Source organism: Equus caballus, chromosome 10, assembly GCF_041296265.1.
Source record: "Equus caballus isolate H_3958 breed thoroughbred chromosome 10, TB-T2T, whole genome shotgun sequence".
Classification (NCBI taxonomy): domain Eukaryota; kingdom Metazoa; phylum Chordata; class Mammalia; order Perissodactyla; family Equidae; genus Equus; species Equus caballus.
Genome location: NC_091693.1, coordinates 37,140,808 through 37,164,995, shown reverse-complemented (window position 1 = coordinate 37,164,995; position 24,188 = coordinate 37,140,808). Strand labels below are relative to the sequence as shown.

Genomic DNA, 24,188 nt, shown 5'->3' with positions numbered 1-24,188 from the left:
TTCGTAAACAAATCATGTCTTCTTCTGTGGAATAGTACTTTATGGAATATACTAAATTTCAAATCCCAAGCAATCCTGTGGATGTTGTTCTAACCCAAGAAGAGTAAAAAATCAGGCTAATTATATTCTTAGTTTAATGTGTCAACAACTAAGCCATTTTTTTATCCTTTTAAAAATTAAAATTTCTAACAAAAAATCTTAAAAAATAGCTACAGTATTTTATGAACTTCTTCTGTGTGCTAGTTGCTTTGTATAGGTGATTACTAATCCTTAAAATAACCCTAGAAAGTAAGTGTAATTGTCTCCCTTTTACTGATAAGGAAGTCGGAGCTGGGGGACGTGGGGCAGTTGCCCAGCGTCACACGGCTGTGACCTGGGAGAGCCGGGATTTGAGCCCAGTGAATCCTGACTACAAGGCCTGTTAACCTTTACACTAAATAAAACTGCCACCGAGTTTGTGATGAGTGCTGAGTATTATCACAATGTGACATTTTTATATTACTATGAAGAATGGATGTAGTCAGCGAGAAGGAGTAATTGGCTGAGAACCAATTGCTTAGCCAATATTTGTGTTCAAAATGGTGTGTTCTCATATCTTATCCTGGGGTCTCACTGCTCTCCAACTTCACCTATCCCTTCCTACATCCTAGAGAAAGGAATCATATGAATACAGCGCACTTACATTATTAACATCAATTATTGGCAATTTCATTGAAGATTAGAATCTAGAGAATTTAATGAGAAACAGTAGTCAGTGTTATAGTATTCTCTATAAAGAGCTTATACAGTTCTACAGGATCTGAGACACTTCTTTTTCCCATTCTGCAGCTAGAGGAATCACTGAAAAACTGAAATATAAAAAGAGATGCCTTACCCTCACCACCAAACCACATTCCCTTTCAGGTCTCATTTGTGCAGTACAGTGATGAAGTCAAGTCTGAGTTCAAGCTGAACACGTACAACGACAAGGCCCTTGCCCTTGGGGCCCTCCAGAATATTAGGTACAGAGGAGGAAACACAAGAACAGGTACAGTTAATCAGAGCACAGGGAGACATTCACTCTCCGAGGCATTTGGAGTGGCGGAGCGTGAGTGGACCATCTCACTCTGATATTCAGGGTCTTATCAGTTGGGGTTGACAAATGGCATTTCGATAGTTTTCACTGAGGTGACACTAAAATGTCCCATGTCACACTCTATAGGCAAGGCTCTCACATTTATCAAGGAGAAGGTCTTGACCTGGGAGAGCGGCATGAGAAAGAATGTCCCCAAAGTGCTGGTTGTGGTCACGGATGGTCGGTCACAGGATGAAGTCAAGAAGGCGGCTTTGGTCATCCAGCAGTCAGGTAAGCAGAGGCATGAAGCTGATGCCTGGGGATTGCACCCCCTTGTTTTAACAGTTTTAAATGTTCAAGAATCATTGCAAAAAGCCAAAATTGCCGATTTTACTTTATTGTTCCTGCTTTACTCTGTACTCCATAGCTTATAATGTTAGTTTATATTTAATTATGGAATGGTTTGGAATTGCTCAAAAATGATATGGTGTATTCTTTGTATAAGATGTGACTCAGGATCTGTCAAAGAGCAAACCTAACTTCCCCATAGTGGCTGGCAGGCGACAGAATGCAATACTGGGAGGATCCTAGAGCAGGCTTCCTGCCGCAGCAGAAGTGGATCTTGATGCTGGTTGTATCCAAGGAGAAACACAGGGAAGCCTTTACCTTTAGCACATCCTTGAAGATGATTCTTTGGCTAAAATTATGAGTCATGATTAATGCTAAGGCGTGCTGTCTTTTTTCAGTAGAGGCTGTTCTTTGCACTGATCTTTTAATAAATTGTTGTACTTTGTACATTATGTACTTTGAGCAGATTTCTGCATATTTTGGGCTCTTAGTTGATTTAATTTTGGGATTATGAATGCTTCCTCAAGCTACCTTACTTATATCTAATTCCTTATATCGTCTGTTTTTTCTGCTTTCAAATTAAGCTTTTGGAGTGAAGACTTTGTTTATTTGTTAGCCTATATAAATGACAGTTTATTGCTAGTGGGAAGGAGTTGTAGATACCATTTTGAAAGTAGCCAAAGTGTTGCCTTTGAGCCAGAATTTGCTAAGAAAATCAGTTTCAAGAACTCATATTTTATAATGAGCCCATTCTTGGTTTCTGAGTCACCTAAGCTTGAAAAGTTAATGGTGCCTAAGAGAGCTGCAGAAGTCATGGGTATATTAGGACTGCAGGTCTGTGGAAGGAGATGTGCACCTCATTGGGTCTTTCTGCTATTAAAATGTTCATCTTTTAATTGTTAGGATTTTATTTTAAGAAACCTAATTAATTGAGCTTTACAAACCAGAAAATAGGAAGACCTGGAAAAAGTACGTATTCATTAAAGAGAGTTTATATCAATTAGAAGGATTTGCTGCATACACTGAGAAAATACAGCATCATTTCTGATAACATTTTATTTTGAATAGTTTAAACAACAAAGGATGGAAAAAGCGATATGTAACTCACGCTGTAAACACTGCTCTGCAGGGTTCAGTGTCTTTGTAGTTGGTGTGGCTGACGTTGACTACAATGAGCTTGCCAACATTGCCAGCAAACCAAGTGAAAGGCATGTGTTCATTGTGGATGACTTTGAGTCTTTTGAGAAGATTGAGGACAATCTCATTACCTTTGTCTGTGAAACTGCCACTTCAAGTAAGTCATGGTCCAAGTGGATCTATAATCTCACTTGTTTTGAAAAATAACTACTTAGTGGATAATTCCCTGTCCTATATGGGGTCAGGTCTGTGCATAAATAGATCCTGGGCAGTCACTTGAGAACCTGATGAATCATCGTTCCTATTGAGATCATGCTAAATGTGTGCTTGTCAGAGGTCCATTTTTAGCCTTGAAGATGTAATATTCCTTGTATGGAAATAAAGTGTTTTAATATATCCTATTCCCACCATCCCAATGCTATGACATTTGAGTAAATTAATCTTCAGCTTTGAAATGCATTAATAGAAGCGATTCTGTGAGATGCAGGTTTCCCTATTAGTAATCAATTGGTATTTGTTCCATCAACAACTGTGCTTCAAGGGAGCAACGAAAAAACTGACTTGTGCTGTGTGCTCCATAGCAATTCACTTGGTTCTTATTTGTTTGTTTGGGGTGTACATTTTTCTTGTTATAACAAGACCTCAAGTTTGGCTTTCAAAATACAGTGAAAGACCAAAGATTGATTATTTAAGTCAACTTATCCTCTTCCCCATCCAGGAGCACCCATTCTTGGGGTATTAGATTATGCAGACAGTTATGTGGCTAGTCTAGACCCCTGATCCTATGCAGGGCTCTACTTTCCAAGTCTTATATTTCCCTCTGTTAAACATAGTATTCAAAACTCAGAATCTGGTTAGACGTAGGAATAGTAAATAAATGTCAGTGGTTTACTATGAGAACTTATGCTGAAGCTCAGATCGGAGCCGCACTGGTGAAAGTGGGTAGGGAGCTGCAGTTGTCTCCCGTCCCCTCCAGGTGGTCCTGAAGGCCGCCCTCTGGTGTCTCAGCTCTGGGGGCCCAGGGCGAAGGCTGCTGCGCGCTCCTCAGGTGCTGGGCCGCTCGGTAGCAGCTGGAGGCTCAGGGGCTTTGCAGGGAAGAGGCATTGATCGGGACAAACTGCTCCTGCCTTGGCTTGAATCTAAAATTCCCTGCGAGAAAATTCCTGTACTTTACTGGAAACTATCTGAAAATTTCCCCCTTTCATTCTATTTTACTATTCTTAAGAACATTGTAAAATTGCAGTCGGAGTAGAGAGTGTTCAGAAAACATTGGTTACTCTGGTGAGTGGTAAAATTTCCCCTATTCATAGGAAGTCTACAAGGAATAATGTATGAAAGTTTAGATTGATGTTATTTTTGATGAACGAATGACCAGTCTCATTCCTTGATGTGTGTGCATACTGCTCTCTGTGTTGGTGGGTCGTACTGAAAGCTCACTGTGCATTGCAGGTTGTCCGCTCATTTACTTGGACGGCTACACCTCACCAGGTAAGCATTTATACCCTTGGGCTAATTTATTTCAGGATTTAAGCATAAAATAATTAAAATGACCCCATTTCAATATTTTCCTTTCTTTTCTGATGTAAAGGTTTTAAGATGCTTGAGGCGTACAACCTGACAGAGAAGAGCTTTGCTTCTGTACAAGGAGTCTCTTTGGAGTCAGGGTCTTTCCCCAGCTACTCAGCTTACAGACTTCAGAAGAACGCCTTTGTGAATCAGCCTACGGCGTAAGTGTGACAGCAGCAGGTTCTTTTCCTTATAATGGGCCAGACATTTTTTTGAGGTTCTTGGAATCTTTGCTGACTTCTTAGTCAGGACCTCTTTTCTGACTTTTTAGTCAAGAATCTAGGGACTTGAGAATTGTTAGAAGGTTCCTTATGGATGACCCAGTTTAGTTTCCTTAAATGCAGTTGGGTTAAGTGTCTTCCATCAGCTCACACAGGAACTAGGGGTCAAGGCTTCCTGTTCTCAGACCCAAGAATCTCGTCCTGGTTCTGCAGTGTTGTGATTGCTGGTCCTTTTGAACTTAAAGCTAGGATTGTAGTTACGCTTCTTCTGAGGGAGGCTGTAGAAACAGGAAGGCAAAGGATTATTTTGAACATTTTCCCCTGTGGTGCAAGGGGACTGGGTGGAATGAGTGCAGAAGGAGAGCAGGCGCTCTTCTTAGTGCTTCAGTCCTCCAGGAGATGAAGGACGGGGCAGTTCTGCTTGTCCGTGATCAGACAGGGAGCTGCTTGTTTTTATTGGCCCGCGCTCGGCCGTCTGTTGGGTAGCTCTAGATGTTGTCGTTTCACTTCATGAAAGTTTGCACCTGGGTATGATAACCAAGATATGTGTTTCTTATTCATTAAAAGGAAAACATTTTAATGTTGAAAATTATGTGTTTGGCAACTTATGGAGGGAAAAGAACAAGGAGAAATAAAGCTTTCAGAAATTTAGGACAGGGTCGGAAAATGATGTCTGAAGTTTCAAATGCTCTGGGAAAGCTGATGGAAAATTCAGACTCAAACCAAAACTAATTTCTTTTAAGGCAGAACAGATTGGATTGTTGTAGTCTGACCACACTGTATGTTCTCGTTCTTTGGTGGCTCACCACATCGGTGCGCAATTTTAGGTTTTTCAGTGAACCTTAATACCCAGTGTTTAACTCAGTCACCTCAAGGTACGATTCCTACATTTTAACTTACGAGAGCCCACTGTTCTCTCAAGAGTCAGAACTTGTGGCTGAAAGAAGCGTAAATGCAATTAAATTATTTTTTCATAAGCACTAGTTAAGGAAGAAGAAGAAAAATGATCTAGGTGGAGATGAGTTATAATGAGAAGGGATTGTTTTTAACATAGAATATTATGAAGACAGTAGGTTCTTGAACTTACCAAAGGCATTGTGGCGGCCGGTCCAGGGCACCGGTTTGAAGAAGCAGGGCTGCATCTTACTCCAGAAGTACTAGTAGTTTGGTATTAGAACACGAAACCTCAAGAGACATTCTGTGCCCTCTGTCAAAATTTGTAGAGGAGTAGCTTCTTTTCTGTCCAAGAGTTGATTATCAAGGCCTTTTTCCTACCTTCAGGGAAGAAGTGTTATTAAATGGTCTCAGACAGAAACCCATCAATTCTGCTTCAAAGTATCCCCCAGAATAATGATAGACTCAACTCTGGAAGGACACATAGGACCACAATTTTTTGTGTAACAGCCTTAGAACCAAGAAACATTTCCTTTTAATTTAATCACATCTCTTTATCATCACACATGTATATGGCCTTAACATGTCTGACTGTTTTTATTTTGGGGAACATGTGAGCTTCTGGATATTATTTGATTTATTTGATTTCAAGGAAGGAATTTAGAATTCTAAACTATTAGAGATAGGGAGGGAGAAATTGAAACCTTAAGCCATCTTCCTTATGATTTTATACTCCTGACATTAGAAATTAAGTATATTTAGTAAGATTCATTCTCTTTAAATTACATCCATAGATATAATGTTTATCACTCTAAAATTATTATATAATTTTATAATCATCTACGTGTCTAGAAAAAATTAGTTATTAACAATAAGATAAAGACCATTTGGCAATTTTCCAGACTTTTTGTGACTTTATCAGATTATAAATAATCTATTACCACTTAGGTAATGCATCTTTAGTGTTTATTCTTTTGATGTCTTCCCTAAGTGTTTCCCCTTCTACTAGGTAGTCAGATTATTATACATGGCTTCTAATACTACCCATAATGAGATTCTGGTCCAAAGATTTAAAATATTCTCTATTTCTGATGAGAAGTCCTCCTGAATTAATTAATTAGTTAATTAATTTTGTTTTCTCCAACAGAGAAGTACACCCAAATGGACTCCCTCCTTCGTACACAATTATATTATTGTTCAGACTTCTCCCAGAAACCCCCAGTGACCCTTTTGCAATTTGGCAAATCACAGACAGAGACTACAAGCCACAAGTTGGAGTGATTGCAGACCGTAAGGATTCTTTTCTTATTTTAAGGCACATGCATACATATTTTCGATGATGTTTTCTCTTTCTTTCTCTTTTCCCTTTAAGAACCTTCTGAATATATATATTTACTTTATATATGCTTTTATGTTTAAAGTTTTTAAAATATATCAGTAAATAATCTAATTACCCTTTATCTCAACTGAAATTATCGAATTTTTTAGAAGTCTTTCCAACAAGATTTGTTAACACTTTCAATATAAAGTATATGAGGCATGTGATTTGATAACAATTATGTGTTGATTACAGCTTCTAGCAAGACATTATCATTCTTTAACAAGGATACAAGAGGTGAGGTGCAAACTGTTACATTTGATACAGATGAAGTGAAGACATTATTTTATGGAAGTTTTCATAAGGTAAAAACATAAGATTATCTGGTTATCTATATAAAAAAGAATATGCCAAAAATTTAAACTAATTAATTTTGTTATTTATTAAAAAGGCATGCTAAATTGATAGAAACATAGCTATGTCTCTTAAAAACAAAATCTTATTCTAGAGAATTTGGTTAATTCAAAGAAGAAAATTTAAAATAAAACAATAATTCTACTAATCAAGAGATAATTACGATTGACATTTTGATACATTTTCAATGGTAATATCTTTTTAAAATTTGAGTCATGTAGTATATACAATATTGTATGCCTGTTTTTTCTACCTACCATTTTATTGTGAACCTTTATATCGTTTTGTTTCAAAAGCTTAATTTTTGTGTGTTGTATTTTAATTGATAAAATTGTTCTTTTATAGAGTACAGTAAGCTGCTTCTGCTTGCTCATTTATTGAAAACATACCAGGCCAAAAGTTATCATTATTTACCAAAATAATTAAGATAAATGCTATGAGATTAACTTTTACATGAACACACTCATGAATTTTCTAAAAAATCTTATTAAAAGTTCTAAGATGCGCTCTTAGGGGGCTGTCTATTCTTGTTGGTCTCGAATTTTCTGTATGTCAACATTCAAGGGTAATAGAGACTTTCTCTCAGGTTTCTCAAGGATGATTAATTGACGAATAAGAGTACTGAAGTTGGGAGCATTAGAAATGAAAAGAACAATCTAGGTTAGAAACAGATTTTTAATGGTATTTCTTCATCTGTTGGATTAAGTTAACTGAAGGAACACCACTTCTTGCACAAGTGGTCTGCAGTTTCTCCAGTGTGGCACTCAAAGTTAGTTCCCATACACAGAAGACAAATATTTCCAGTTTAATCTGATTCTCAAGTGAAAATTGAAGAACTTTCCTGTACTTAAGTAGATTTAGCTGGGTTTCTTGCTGATTCTATTCCTGAATGTTTTTCCAGAATGCTTTTCTTATTCATGGATCAAATTCTTGGTAAGGATGGCAAGGGACTGTCCTCGTGTCCCTCAGAGGCTTCAGCGTGCACATTAGTGAGGAAGGAAAAGCAAAGATCTGTAATGGCTTCTCTCCTTAACAGCGTAGAGCTCTTCACGTGAAGTTCAGTAAAGTAAATGCCTCATTGTGAAAGCGAATTCCAGTTTGACAAATGTTATTAGCTTCAACCGCTTCTTATCTGATAATAGATGTTGAATCTGGCAAAGTTCTTATGATCTTTTTTGGCTCATTGATACACTTATTAAACTTATACTTGAGTACCTTGCTAAAAAGGACTATTTTATTTTTCCTTCCATACCCACTGAAGATATTAGAAATTAGTCTTCTGTTAACCAATTGACAAGCATTTAGGAACTATTATTTTTTAATTTCCAACTTTCATCAAAAGCTTCATTTTACTTGAGCAAAAAAAGGCAATATTTTGCAGAGGTCTATAGGGACAGTTACTAATTATTGCAAATCAAGTTAATTTTTTTTTACATTCCCTTCTTTATTTGCCTTTATAGAGAGAGATTCTTAGGTTTTAAATAATGCCTCTTCTTTCTCCATCTCACAAGCTCTCTTCTCTCCTCAAATTCTCTACCTATTTTTTTTTTTCAAATTTCTTCTTTTAATTTCTCCTCTGCTTTTCACTATGCTCTTTTTCCTCCTCCATTCCCCCACCTCATTCTTTTAAGCTACTCTCATTTATCTCATCAATTCAAGTTCCAAGTTCAATCACTCTTGGCTGTTTACATTCTTCACTGACCAAGGATTCAAACGCTGTACTTTCTTCATCCGTCTGATTCGGGAGCTGAAGTTCTGCAGTCCCGCGGATGAGAATGAGTGGTACTCTGATAGCAGGAAATGAGTGAAAATGACATGCAGGGGCTCCTGGGAGAGAGGAGTTAAGCTAAAAGACCTTAAGTAGGGCATGACAGACAACTATCTCTTCTTGAGGATTCCCTTGAAAAGCTTTTAGTGTCTTCATTTGATTGTAATAGATGATGTAGATCCAAGTGAGAAATTTGTAATAAGAGGAAAAAGTGGAATAGATGAAAAATAAAGTTTTAGGGAATGGCAGAGCTTGGGAAGGTAGATGAGTTGACAAGAATATTCCTATTTCTTTCTACTAGTCTGTGACCAACAATATTTCACAGTTGGGAAATAGTCCCTTACTACTTGAGACAATGGTCTACAGATGAAGAGCCCACTCAGAAATGTAATTGTGCATGAGTTTAAAATGCAATAAAACACACTGAAGAGATTGTAGCAAAATATATTTTTAGCATGTGTTAACATTGAATGACAGGTGTATTTGGAATAGTTTTGCTACAAATTAAAAGTTTTGACTTTGAAATAATTTTTCTGGATACTACTTTTCAAATACTTTGCGAATGTTTGCCTCTGAAATTGTTCATACAAGAGCCAACAAAGAAGTTTTAGTTCTTGTTAGTTAATAAATATTTTGAGAAGGCTTGCATGATGTTCTTCTTGAATTCAGTATTAGAAGATGGCCCTGGGGCGTTTAAAGTTTCTCTTTGATAAGCTATACATAACTTGTATATAAAAGCAATATGTAATTCATACTTACCACTCATAGAGATGCTAAATCAGTGTCTTGGTGGTGATTCTATGTGGGAAAAATATTTACTATTTAAAAACATCTCTAGAGATTGTCCTTATACTTATTGACTCAAAGCATTTAAGGGAATTTCTGTTGCTTTTAACTTGGAGCCAGACTTTTCAAAGCAATCTTTAAGTGCTTACTTGAGGATCTGTGTTGTGATAAGGGGAGCTATGAGCATAACTAGACACTCAGAGATTACCCACAGCCATTCTTTACATTATTGAAGTACAAATGTTATATTAATTATCTGTACTAAAAGACTTCTAAAAATTCCGAATGTCCTCAATATCAGACAAAAAATAAATCACCATAGATTCTTTCCTTATAGGGAAATTGAATCTTGAGTCTATTGATTTCCACAGCTGAATGTCCATGGAAGACACGTGCTAGTTCTTTACTGTGTTAGGTATCTATATGGTGTGCAAGCTCTTTTTGACCGAGCTTAGAGAATAACAAATTAAAAATTGAATTTAGCAAAACCAGTGGAAGACGTTTGAGATTCCTTTGTACCGAGTATAATAATATATTGATGATTTAGTAACTTGTATTTGAATAGTTCTTTATAGTTTACAGAGTCATCTCATCTACTACATTATCTCTGGTCATCTCAGTAAGAGTACATGTGGGAAAATAAAAAATTATGCATATGTGTGTGGAGGAAGGAAACTGAGACCCAGAGAAGTTAAGTGGCTCACTTAATTTGATGTGGTTTATAAATGACATTGACATTGCAACATGGTTGTTGGATTTTTAGTACAAGACTCTTGATTTGGGATGAGAATAGCTTGAATAACACATCTTTTAATCTGTGATCTGAAATATGCAGAAGTCAGACAATTTTGGGGGGTAGCAATTTTATAATGGAAACAAATGATCTTTTTAGGTTCATATTGTAGTGACTTCAAACAGTGTTAAGATTTACATCGACTGCTATGAAATTATAGAAAAAGACATCAAAGAAGCTGGAAATATCACAACTGATGGTTATGAAATTCTTGGAAAACTACTTAAAGGGGAGAGGAAATCAGCCACAGTAAGTAACGTGCTTTCATTTTTCTTACCTTGTGTTAAGACTGAAATGGCATTTTTAAAGTAATCAGTGAGGTTTTCTTCCTCAGTGAGTTTTAAATTGTCAAATTTCTTATTCAGACCAAAACATTGGAAAAATTACATTGAGAAACTGTGGTACCGATAGAACCTAATATTATGCTTTACTGCTAGAAACAAAATAAGAAGTCAGGGCACCAGAGAACATCATGTAGTCATCTTGAAATAGGGTCCAATTGGAGAGTGCAACACAACGAGTTGCTAGGATAATCAATGAAATCTAAAATGATTCATTTTTGTTCTTCAAAGATAGTAATTGTTAATACAGATTTGTGCGATCAGGACATTAGCATTGTGGTCCTGGCTGTGACTGTCACTGGAACCGTGCTGTCTTATGGAGGGGTCCTCATCTGTCTGTCTCAGAAGGAAGATCCCTGTAGTGGGGCAGCCAGCGGACTGCATTATTCACAACTTTCACTGACTCCAGTTTGAGGCAGGAGCATGCCAACTCTATTTACAATGCTATCTAGTAATCAAATTTTAAATCTAAGGTTTTCACTGTACCAGGCTAATTAAGTTCGCATTAAATGTCAATTAATAATAATATTGTTCTAAGAGAAGGGCTAACAACTTTGGCTTCTATTATTGTTTTTAATTGCATTTATTGGGCTGGCCCGTTGGCACTGTGGTTAAGTTTGTGCGCTCCGCTTCTGCAGCCTGGGTTTCACGAGTTGGAATCTTGGGCTGCGACCTACACACCGCTCATCAAGCCATGCTGTGGTGGCATCCCACACACAAAATAGAGGAGGATAGGCACAGATGTTAGCTCAGCAACAATCTTCCTCAAGAAAACAGAGGAAGGTTGGCAACAGATGTTAGCTCAAGGCTAATCTTCCTCACCAAATAAATAAATTAATTAATTAAAATTGCAGTTATTTCATTTAGCTTTCTAAGTGGATAGGATTTTCTTCTCCTAGATTCAAAAGTGAAGTTTTTATTACACAGTATAGAGACAATTAGTGCAAATTTAATATAATTGTGATTAAAATCCAGACTTTTAATTGAATATTGGATTGATATTTAAATAGAATAATTATATCAGGTTTATAAAAGAATGGCTATGTCTAAATAATCTTTTCATTTTTATCAAAAAAACTTTACTTTTAAAGTGTAGAAAGATACAAAGTATATACTATATTGAAATCATTAAGCTGAGGGTAGTCATTAAAAGTTATTAGTCACTCTAGGTAAGAATTTAGGAGCAGAAGAACATCAATTTTAGAATAAGTGAGGAATTTTTTTAATGTTATTTTTCTATGAAGGTAGACTCTTAAAAGTTGGCTTACATGTGCAGTTTTCAAATCCTTAAACATAATCTTAATTCTTAAATAAATTAATGTTCTCAAAAAAACAAAACGGAATCAAATATTTCCTTTTAGCTAAGGAAGTGAGTCAGCAGTGGGAATTTCACAGGTGCATTCTGATTTGCTATCTCTTTCTCTTAGGTGTAGGTTTTTATGTTTTTTCCTGAGGAAGTAAGGATTGTGTTGCTCCCAAGGGCTTGCACCCTGGAGAGAGTCTATGTCAGAAGTTGGCAAGGGTTAAAACGTGGAAACAGTAACATAAAATGCTTTTCCTGCATCTTTAGCTGATGTTGCTGTTGGTTGTTTGCAGTTCCAAATCCAGAATTTTGATATCGTCTGCAGCCCAGTGTGGACCAGTAGAGACAGATGCTGTGATATTCCCTCTAGGGTAAGTAAAGTGGGATGGTATCCTGTTGTGGTTTTATGAGTCCCCCAGGAATCAGGCATGCGGATGTGGCTGGTCTGGGAGAGGAAGTAGCACTCAGCGACTGCATCTCCAGGATCGAGCCAGGGGACCCACATTATGTGCATGCTCATCAGCTGCCACAGCTCAGGCCAGTGACCCTTCTCTGGAAAGCCAGGAATGCACAAGACCATATCTGGACATTCTCCCTGACAGTCAGGGTGATTAGTAAGAAAAGTCCTGCTGAGTCAGCATGTTTGATAAACCCACTTATTGCAAAGCCTTCCTATTGCTTGTAAAATATCAGCATTTTACAGAATAAGCCATCACCTCTGTGGATATCTCCGGTTTATTGTAGAGATAACCATATTTGTTTTTGAGATGATGGGTTTCCTCCAAGTATCTGTGTAAGTGGTAATAGTTAGAAAGTTGAATACTGATGATGGGTTTGAAGCTTTTAGCAAGCAATGAACTGCATCCGTCCACAGCTTGAGTGTGCATTATTTATTCAGCAAATATTTGCTGAGCACCTTTTATAAGCCAGGCACTATTCTATGTGCTGGAGTCACAGCAGTGAAAAGTGAATATTCCAGTGAAAGGCAGGGGAAGAGAAAGAATTAAGATGTAGATATATACTACGTTATAGAGTGAAAAGTCCTAGGATGGAAAACAAATCAGGGGATGTTAGCCAGGTGAGTACCATCAGACCCCAGTGATAAGGCGAGATTTCAGCAGAGACCTGAATGAAGTGAGGGAGCAACAGTGTGGATAATGGGGAAGGAGCATTCCAGCCAGAGGGAGCTGTAAGTGCAAAGGCCTTAAGGCCACAGTGTGCCCTAAACACCCGAGAACCATTAAGATCAGCGGGGCTGGAGTGAGAGGGGAGAGGAGCAGGCCGTGTGGTGGCACAGTTGTGTGCACTGGTTTGCAGAATAGCTAAGGCGTTGTAGGCCATGGGAAGGATTTCAAATTTTATTCTGAATGAAATGGGCATCGATTATCTGAGATCCCTAGCATTTCTCTAACTCCAGATTAGAGAAAATTGGATTAAATTACCAGCGGTCCTGGTGGTGGTTTTGTAAGCATTTCTTTCTTGTGAGGTTTGTTAAAGTAAAACATGAAGACGTAAGGGAGCACAGCAAGGCTCAGCAGAAGATTATTTGTAACGATAACTAAAACTCATTTCTTCAAGTTGAGAAAAAGATTTCCTCGTTTCCCAGATGCGTAAGTGGGGGTGGTGGATGAGAAGTTATTTTTACCCTCAATTCATAGGTAAACGCTCTTTTCCAAATTTCAGAGAGATGAGGCGAAATGCCCTGCTCTTCCAAATGCCTGCACGTGCACGCAGGACAGTGTTGGACCTCCAGGCCCGCCGGGCCCTGCGGTAAGGAAACGGAAACAGTCCTTCCAGGTTTTCCTGTTAAACCTTTGGAGTGATCATCCTCTTGCCAGTGTGTGGTGCCTAAAATGCTTCCAGCCGTCCATGTTTTCTAGGACAGAGCAAGCTAAGTTGGAGGCCATGTTTGTAGTGTGTTTTGAGATCTGGAATGGAGTAAATTGAGAAGAAAATTTGAACACATTTAAACACATTTTTCCAGCCATGCTGGCAAGAATGAAATCGGCTAGTATTCAAGAGCTTTTCTCTTAAAGGTGTGAATCTGCATTTCCATCTGTAATCGCATGATGTTGAAAATTCCTTCCATCTCCTGAAAGCTCCTCGCATGTATGTTATGGAGCCAGAGTTGAGAGGCTGACCCAAGAACAGCTTGTTTAGAACTGAGGACATGTGTACCTTAGGCGGCAGATAGATCATGAGAATAACATATAAAGAGGATAATTTACATATGTGATGATGTCATAAACTCTGGGTGAAAGTACTGAGGTTTGGAATAACTTGAATGAGAAGACTATGACCAGGTCTATTCATGGGGGGAGGGGAGCCAAGAAAGTGCAAGACAAAAGCCTGAAGGCTGCCAGAGATCCATCTCGTTAATCAATGTGGAGCCCCTTGATTTGGCCAATCCAACATCTGCCTGGACTGGTTTTGTGCGGTGGCATCAACACCTCTAAACCCTATTGGCTTCTTTTAAGAAAATGGCTAATTAACACAGGAACAGCTCAGAGATAATCAGAACACAAAATTTTACTATAGTTGAGTCATAGCAAATAATGTAAATTGATTTTAGGTTAATTACAAACCAGCTTTTCATATACAGAATCAAAATGTCACTGGAATTACCATCAATTTATTTTTATTACCAATGACATACCTGATCTATATTTGTAATTATAAAATTATGTCTTGGATGTGACTTGGATGTTTTTGAGAAGTAGGGATTTTTCCTCTAACTGTAAGATAACATTAGTGGATGTCACGAGCATATTTATCCCTCTCTTTCAGTGGTCTCTGAATTCCTGTTACTAAACCACATGTTCCGAGACTCTGAGAGATTCAAGATACTTGTCTTTCTGCATATTATTTTCCCTAAAGAAGGCATTCATGTAATTCCAAAACAGATTTTTCCCCTTACTGTATTTAAGTCATGATTGCTTTTTCCAGTAAATCTCAAATTTTCAAATGAACCTCAAAATTTGCTAACAATTAAGAAAAGTTCAGAATGTAAAAAATGAGACACTTAGAATATACAAAGTTTTGAAATTCTCTTTCCCTGCATATTTGTATGAGATGAAATATTTGCTTGAATACTTTGTAAGTAACTGTAGAAGTGTTTGTTGTCTGGGGAGTGCACTGCTTCTTGAAGCGATTTTCCTATGTCAGCTTCGTCCTGCTTTCCTTATGTTCACCCTAAAATGTACTCTTACTGTATATTTTAGGGAGGACCCGGTGCTAAAGGTCCCAGAGGTGAAAGAGGTATCAGTGGGGCAGTTGTAAGTATATTTTAGAGTGCATTTAAATTTTCATCTGTATATTGAAGTCTGCTTTTTCAAATTTACACTTAAAGGGGTTTGTGACCTTGAGCAAGCTCAAGTTTAGTGTGCCTTAGGCAACATGATTATCTTTGTCTTGTCTCTGGATGTCAAAATGTTGGATTAGACTGGCCAGAGAAAGAAAGGTTCGGGAGTTCTCACTGCTGTAGGAATTGCACCTGGGGAATCTGCAGAAGAACCTAAGGGCTCTGTGCAACCTAGGAAAGCAGAGGGGGCGTCCTGGCCATCACTGGAAGACCCCCGGGAGCAGAGTCCCACTAGAGAGCTGGAGAGGTTGGGGCTAGTTCTGCTGCTCTTTTTCAGAGAAAGAGCTGAGCGGCCACATATGTGTTCACTGGGGATCACAGGCCCTTCTACCAGTTCCATACTGGTTTTCCGTAAAACAACTCAAGTTTCTTAGGGGAATATATTGTGGAGATCATGTGTAATTTTTGTCATAATATCACTTATAATAAGCTAATCCAGTTAGGAATGGTGAGGCTGGGATGCTAACCTGGGTCTGTCTTTTCCGCCTCGACACATTGCAAGGCAGCTCCACCATAGAGTATCTGTTCAGTGGATATCTGTTCTTCCCTTTCCTGAGTTACATGTATGTTAGTCCCAGAAATAAGCCCAAGTCCAAGAGAAGTCAGTACTAGCTTAAAATAAATCAAATCCGATGAAATTTGAGCTTTGATCTCATATGAGTCTATGAATGTAAATATATGAATATATTATATTCAATGTATTTTGCTTCCTTTAAAAATCCACTTCGAATAAGACTTTTGGAAATTTAAGTGCTCTTGTGAATTTATTGTACTTTCCACTTGTTTTCTTAATGAGTAGTAAAGGAAGAATGGAATGAGAAGAAAGGAATTGCATTAATAAATACTTTTGTAGACATATAGATTTCCAAAATGCTTGCAAAGATCTTATGGTTGGAGTCCTAGAGTAATGGGGACAAGTTTCTGACTGGATGCTAGCACTAGAAGGGCGCTCCATGACTTTGTGGTTGCTTTTGTCTTGTGCATTTTAGGGGCCCCCCGGCCCTCGTGGAGATACAGGTCCTCCAGGCCCCCAGGGTCCACCAGGCCCCCAGGGACCCAACGGACTGTCTATTCCGGGAGAACAAGTAAGCACAGAGGCTTTCTGTATTACGTGAGCGTGGTGGCTTAACATTGAGTTTAACTGGAACATTTTTTACTATATTTTGCCAAACTCAAATGTTTTCTCAGGGAACTCAACAAGGTTAGTCATTGAGATGGCTTCTTGTGACTAAAACTTCAGATATGTAAATAGTGTATGTAAGAAAACATACTGTGTAGAAAAAAATTATTGCTACTTATCTGACCTTTAAAAAATTTTTTATAAGTGATATATAAAGCCTTCAACATCCTGAAAGCTTTGAAGCTGCTTCTAATTTTTGGCAGCCCTGGGGTCCTTTTCTAATATTCATGACTTCAGGCAAGCTTGTATTATTTATCTACGTCATTACTTCTTGAAAAAAATTTTAATAAAAAGTTTACCTTAGGTCCAAATGCTAATTTGAAGTTATAAAATGTGTTTTACCTTTTAAGGCTCATATTTTATTTAACTACTAACTTTTTTCTATACCTTAAGATAAACACAGTACATGAATAAGATACAATAACTGGGTAGAGTTTAGAGCTCTCTTTTAAGATGCCGTAATAGAGGACAGATACATTATTTTGGCATTTAGAAGAAAAACGAAATCTCTATCAGTTATAGCTGGAAATGCGACTGTGGTGGAACAGGACTTTCTCGGTCAGAAGTGTTGAGCACATTTCCTTCAGTTTCTTGGTCGAAAAGGGAGTTTCAGGGGCTTCTGCCTTTTCCTACTATTACTACTAAATAAAACATATCAGTTTTGCTTAATTCTGTTTGCCTTTGTAACAAGTGTCTTCCAGCATGTAGTTATAATGACCAAAATTATGTTACAACATTTCATTGAATATCTTTCTATTAAAATTAGCACCAAATTAACTATATTAAATAAAAAATAGTTTTTTCCTTCGTATTTTATTTCTATGAAAATCTCATGTTAAACCATGTCCTTTTAAAGTAGATATATTATCCCATAATTATATAAAATTATCCCATAACACTATTAGTGGAAATTATAACATAGCATTTGTAGTTTAAAAAGTGAGCATCAATTCAAAAATGATTTATTCATCTCTCTTCAAAAATATGCTTACATTGGATTTATGAAGTGATGGGGAGATGTCAGAAATGACTCATGTCTCCCCTTTGCACATAGTCTTTGTAGGACCCCTGAGAGCTGTTTTCCTGCTTCTTGCTCTAGGGTCGCCAAGGGGTGAAAGGGGATGCTGGAGAGCCGGGACTTCCAGGCCGATCTGTAAGTGTTCTTGAACTTGCCTTTTCCTTCACTTGTCAAGTGCTATTTGAAAAGCCGCCTCTGTAGTGCCTCAGAAGATGAGCCAAGGTTAAGCAGCACAGCAGAAACCTGGCTGGTTATGTGCATTTCATGCCTGGTCTTAGCCTTTGAAGCACGTGCTGTTCAGTCCAGGTACCAGCCTGTTGACTGAGCATCTACTGTATGGCTAGACTGTGCTTTGTTCTGGTTTTCTGTTTCTCTTCAGAGCCCCCTGAACTTTTCGTTTTCTCCAAACATTTTGGAGAATAACAAGCATCTTTCCCCCACAGGAGGTATATTACTGTGTTTCATTTGTTTGTTTCCTTTTGTGTAGGGAACCCCAGGATTACCTGGCCCACCTGGTCCAATGGGACCCCCAGGAGATAGAGTAAGTTTTCTTGGGCAGGATATAAAGATGTTGGAAATGATATCACATTGTTGCTTATTAATGAGGAACCCTCCACAATTCAGTTTGTGTGGCTGAAAATGCAGAACTCACATACCTCACAGAAGGCTGAAAAGCTACTGTCAGTGGATCAGGGTCATACAACACCAGATCTATCTCCAGGTCCATGAAACAAAATGGTGGGACTTTAGGCAAGTCCTTGAAATTTTAGTTTGGGGAACATTTCTTACTTTTTATCATATTCAGAAAAAGAAGTCCATAAAAAGAATTTAACCTGATTAGAAAGAGATTCCAGAATCCTAGCAAATTGTTTTAAATCCTAAAATTAAAATCTTTGTTATGAGGCAGCTTTTATGTAACTCTGAGAGTAGTCTTATTTCCATGGCACTTTCAGTGAAGTCAGGACATCTTTCTTACACCTTTAAATCTCAAATACTACTTCTAGGCCACGGGGAAGAGAGAGACAACTGGTACTTAGTAGGGATTTTGCTCACTTGTGGCAACTTTCAGGTTTGCTATTGACTTACGATGAAATTAGTGCGGAAAACCAATATTTTCCAGGACAAGTCAATGAGCAGCACAGTGAACGTGGCCTTTATGCTCTATTTAACACTGTAGAGACATTTGGTTTCATAGGAGACCATGAACGCTTTAATAAGCGATTTTAGAATTGCTCAGAACCAAGGAACTAACGATTTTTCAGCATCTTCTGGTTCCGACAACAGTCCGAGAATAGTCTGTATTCTGACTAATGAATTAAGTTAAAATATATGACTACCAGCAGGATCTTACATATATATATATGTTCTTCTGACTCTTTTGAGACTGGCACTTTAGTTTTTTGAATTCTTATATCATAATAAGGGACAATAGTAGATTACAAGGGTGACAAGTCAGTCTATTCAATCAGAAAACAAACCCCCAAATACTGTAATAGTGATGATAGGCTGACATGCTTGCTGCTGCTACACCTGAAACCTTGTTGGGCCCATCACATCTGCCCATGTGGGCTTCATGCAGATGTGGTGGGTCACCAGTGCACAACCATCAATATCCTCTTTCTGAACTGGTGGTCAGGCAGCCATCACAACCATTACTGCTTCTCTGAAAAATGAGGGAGTGGGAAGGACTGTGCTTTTCCACTCTCAAATTCTAATCTGTGAATCCAACTTTAGGGTGAGGCCACCCAGGTCTCCCAGGTTGAGGGTGAGGGGACTTTTCAGGAATCATTCTCTTCTTTCCCTCACAGCCTGTACCCTGCTTACCACCCAGTTTCCTCTTACTAATGCTGAAAGTAGGGTGCACAGCTGGTGGAACATAAACAACTTTGGAAAGTTAGATCGACTTGAGGGACAGGCATCTCAGCTTAAAAAAAAAAAAGAAAGAAGGAAACTTGAACCGCATGGTGGAAGAAAAGAGAAGAAAGCTTGGGAGAGCAAGCCCAAGGACCATGGAAAGGAAGGAGGACTTGTGACCAAGATGGAGTTCGAAGGAAGAAGATGCCTGGGTTGTCTTCAGCATAGATGATTTTCACAAGGAGGCACACCTTTGGGGACTGTTAGAAGATAACAATAAAACACCTGTACAGGTATCTAATACATGTATATCTATGAAAACAGCCATGGGGCTCCTCAGCCATTCCCTCATGGGGGAAACAGCAAGAACTGTGGCAGCTTTGAAAATGGAGAGTGAATAAAACTATAGCAAACAGCTCTGCAGATGGGTAGCCCTTCTGATATCAGAATAAAGTCCTCTTCACTCCAACTTAGATATATGTTCCTCCTAAAAGAAAATGGTTGATCAGACCTAAGTGTCCATCGATGGATGAATGGATAAAGAAAATCACATACATATATATACACACATATATCTATATGTATGTATATATGTATATGTGTGATATATCACATTTATATACACAATGGACTACTATTCAGCCTTAAAAAGAAGGAAATACCGTCATGTGCAACAACATGGATGAACCTTGAACCTGAAAGACATTATGCTGAGTGAAATAAGCCAAGCACAGAAAGGTGGATACTGTGTGATCTCACTTATGTATAGACTTTAAAGAAGCTGAACTCATGGAAGCAAAGAGTGGAATGGTGGATGCCAGGGGCAGAGGAGGTGGGGAGAGGAGAGGTGTTGGCCAAAGGGTACAAAGCTTCAGTTATGCAGGATGAATAAGTTCTGGGGATCTACTGTACAGCATGGTGACTGCAGTTAATAATACTATATTGTATACTTGAAATTTGCTGATAGAGTAGATCTTAAATGTTCTCGCCACACTGAAAAAATAACTGTGAGGTGATGGGTATCTTAATTATCTTGATTATGGTTATCATTTCACAATGTATACGTATATCAAAACATCATGTATGCCATAAATATATACATTTTTTATTTGTCAGTTATGCCTCAGTAAACCTGGAAAAAAAGAAAATGGTTGATCAGGAAGTTCTTAGACTGACTGAAGGAGGATTATTGAGAAATATGATACTTACTTTAAAAAAGTCTCCTATATAGCAGTTGGAGAAACTCAGATGGAAGAAATGCTATTCAAACTGTTCAAGCAATACTACCAGAGCATTTCTGCTTCTGAAGTGGCTCTCAGAAGCAATGTTGATGGCACATCAGATGAACTTGGAGTCTGTTTTTTGCTAAGCAGGCCTAGATCTTCCAGAAAACAGTCTGAAATCTTTATCACTATAAGTTTCTGACAAAAAAAATAAAATGTGGGGAGGGGGTGATAGATTTTTAACACAGTTTTAAAGAAATAATTTAAACTTCCTTTGTTGTAAATCAATGGAAGGGTGGATACTTAATGCAGGCAGTGACCCAAATGTTTTTCATTTTTGCTAGAATCCAAGAATATGGATGAAATTATCACTCTTATTCTCTGCAGAAAATAAGACAAAAATCTCCTTTGACAGAAGAATGCAACAATCATAAAAAACGACCTGACTCAGAAATCCTCGGCTGGATTTCAGAGATCTGCTGTTGGGATGAATGCTGGCTGGGCAGCAGAGTGACTCATTCCAGGCAGAGGTCACTTGGCACTGTCCAGAGAGCCGCGTGAGAGCCAGAGCTCGAGCCTGCCAGAGATGCGCTGTGCTCCTGGGGCCCCTCTTTGCTTCCCAATCAACTGGACACTGATGCGGGTCTGGCCTTTTGTGTGAGATGGGGAGAGACCGGCCACTAAAAAATTAACTGAGGACTGAGCATTTTCTTTCTTTTGAGTGGTGGGCAGTGAGGACAGCTCCGCCTCTTTTTTGTGCAGAGGAGAGAAATTCGCCAGGAGCTCGGCCGTCGGTAGTCCTGCCCTGGCTGTCTGGTCATAGCGTGGGGAAGGAGGGAGGGAGTTTTCTGTCAGGTGGTTGGCCTCTCCTTCATCTTTTCTGATGTCGTGTACTTTTCTCACCAACGTTCCTTTCACCCCACTTTGATCCTTCCTGGGCCAGTTTGTGGACATTGACTTTTCAGCAGAAAGGATCAGTCTTCCTTTGGAATTCTTTACACTCTTCTAAAAGCTGGTATCTTCATAAAAAGAATCTACCTTCTTTGGAGTTTGGAGTTTGACTCTTAAAGTAATTTTATTTATAACTATATAAACGAATGAATATAGAAATTAATTATCAGGAAAAGGCATAACAAGTTGGAAAGGTCTTTTTCTGTATATTTGTTTTTATATTGAAAGTTCACCTGCAATTGGGTTAAATTCCTCACCCTTCACTCTTAGCCACCTGTTTATTGTTTTTCCTTTTCACTTGGTCAGTATTTCACTAATCCATATTAATTTCATTTTTACAATAGGGCTTTACTGGAAAAGATGGTGCAATGGGACCCAGGGGTCCCCCTGGGCCACCGGTAAGAATGGAATGGGTTACATTGTTGTTGCCCCAGCCCAAACTCCCTGCCCCATCATTGAGGGAACAGCCTGGTAACCCAACCTTTGAGGCACATTTCATCTGTACTGTGGGTGCACCATCAAGGGAACTGTGTGTTTTATTTTCCTAAGTCAAGATGGGCTAGAGAAAACAGATATGTTAAAATATAAAGTCTTTCTGTTTAATCAGGTTATATTTGAAAAAATATGCTTAACTAATTTGGCGACTAGTTGGTTAGTGCCCCAGTTCCTTCCCTCCCCACTTGGAGTGGTGGGGTTTCATGATCTCACTGGTTAATTCCTGTTCTAGAATTTTAAGAATCTGTGGTCTATGATATTTAATTATAAGGACCTTTGTTACTGAACAGCTGTCAGTCATTCTGAGGAAGCAAGTTTTACCCAAGTAGGTCTTCTAATTAAGATCTTTGGGGAAAATACTGAAGCCAATGATGTTGAAAATGGCATCTATATACCTGCATCCAGGTGAGATCCCAATTAACTTGTTTGAGGTGCTGGATGCTCGTCATGTCTTATGGCAGGATATGAAGACTTGAGAGCATATGTTAAAATAATTTTATTATTTGTATTTTATATATATGTTCTCAGGTAAAGGAGAGTTTAAAATGTATAGTAAACTTTGATTTTAGGTCTTTATTATAGAGCTTAAAATTTGCATAATTGACGAGGTAAAGGATTAATTGTTTTACAAAATCTAATGAGTCTATTTTAAGGAAATTTTGGGCTTCAGAACATAATGTATTAGGTGGTAGATATTACATGTATTAGACTAAAAATATGGCTAAAATGTCTTGAAGCTGTGTTAAAAGCAACAGGGAGAAGTTCTCATGATTTTGCTGGGGTGAGTGGTATGGCTATGACGGAAGAGAATGGAAGGGTGGAGAATGCACCAAAGGTGTTTTTAGGCTGAGAGTGCAGCTCCCAGCAGACAGGGAAGACGTCGCCGCTACAACGACTAATTTAGCACAAAGCCGGCAACCCTCTTAATTTCTTTCCCAGCCAGAATTTTCACTCCTGTCTTTTGATGGGTTTTCTGGTTTTGTAATAGGAATAAACTAAAAAACACAAACTGCTTTCTGCAAACTCACTTTGTAGCCAATTTACTAGGATCACAGTCTGTGAATTGTGAAACTGGTTTTATATGTATTTATGTATTTTTCAAATGCTTTCGAAATATATTTTAGAGCTATATATTGTGGTCCATAAAGATTGAATGGGAATTTTCAAGTTTTTTCCCCTTCATCTTATCTTAAAATTTGATTTGACTCCTCCTTAATGTGTGAATATGTGCTATTTCTTTTAAAAGCTTTTAAAACTGGCCACACTGTGTTAGTTACTTCAGATGGGATTTTCCTTTCATCGCAACCTTCCCTTCCTGGCTTGTGTGTTGCAGGGCAGCCCCGGCTCTCCAGGAGTCACGGGACCAAGTGGGAAGCCAGGCAAACCCGGAGACCACGGCAGACCAGTAAGAGGACAGCTGGCGCGTGCAGAGTCATTGCACTGTGGCCGTAGTAACAAGGAGGCTGCAGGGCGTTGGCATATTTATGTTATCTCTGCTGTCATGTGTTTGAAGCATTTGTTGAAACTATGCTAAGCCCATGGATTTAACTTGGTACTAGTTCTAAAGTTTTTCTTTCTGAGTTATAATATTCTGGGATGAAATTGGGGTCATAGAGTTTCTTTAAAAGGAGAATGAGATTATGAGCCCAGACACATACTTCTGCACGTGTAAACACTGAAAGCCGGGTCAGCAGGACAGTCGTGCCTTTTAGGAGTGTATGCTGCTTACGCCAGGAACTACCTGATGATCTGATGACGATGACGTGAGGGCACCTCTCCCCGTCGTGCAGAGATGTCGCTAACACCTCGTCAGCCTGCTCCAGCCAGGCCCTCTGCTCTTTTCTTTTTCATTGTGGGTCCTCAAAGATGAGTCTCAGAATGAAAAGAATTGATCTCGTCCACTATTTTACGTTTTTAGATTGCCCTGCTCCAACTTACATTCAGTTTAATTTTCCTTTACTCAGATGATTTGGTTAAAATAATAGTTGAGATGGTGTTATGCATATCTGGTATTTTCAAATTAGTATCTCTAAAACTGAATTTGAAGTTCTTAAAATATCCAGAAGTATTTGTAATGACTGTTGGCCTTCATATTCTTTTCTACAAGCGCTTCCTTATTTGTACGTATGAAGCATGAATTTATTTTAAGCAGTTTTTTTGGTC

At 38.4% G+C, this 24,188-nt stretch overlaps 1 protein-coding gene across 6 annotated transcripts in view; it reads left to right on the top strand.

Moving 5' to 3' along the window:
- Positions 1-24,188, top strand: part of COL12A1 (collagen type XII alpha 1 chain) — a 108,525-nt gene that overhangs the window by 74,774 nt on the left and 9,563 nt on the right. For all 6 annotated transcript variants that reach the window (XM_070225142.1, XM_005596795.4, XM_001914742.6 and 3 more), the window contains 16 exons: positions 904-1,027; positions 1,202-1,345; positions 2,532-2,696; positions 3,989-4,027; positions 4,128-4,266; positions 6,368-6,510; positions 6,794-6,903; positions 10,399-10,548; positions 12,237-12,314; positions 13,627-13,713; positions 15,165-15,218; positions 16,294-16,389; positions 17,584-17,637; positions 17,990-18,043; positions 21,875-21,928; positions 23,359-23,430. In XM_070225142.1, the coding sequence (XP_070081243.1) occupies positions 904-1,027; positions 1,202-1,345; positions 2,532-2,696; positions 3,989-4,027; positions 4,128-4,266; positions 6,368-6,510; positions 6,794-6,903; positions 10,399-10,548; positions 12,237-12,314; positions 13,627-13,713; positions 15,165-15,218; positions 16,294-16,389; positions 17,584-17,637; positions 17,990-18,043; positions 21,875-21,928; positions 23,359-23,430 (1,563 nt within the window). The remainder of the gene's footprint in view (positions 1-903; positions 1,028-1,201; positions 1,346-2,531; positions 2,697-3,988; positions 4,028-4,127; positions 4,267-6,367; positions 6,511-6,793; positions 6,904-10,398; positions 10,549-12,236; positions 12,315-13,626; positions 13,714-15,164; positions 15,219-16,293; positions 16,390-17,583; positions 17,638-17,989; positions 18,044-21,874; positions 21,929-23,358; positions 23,431-24,188) is intronic.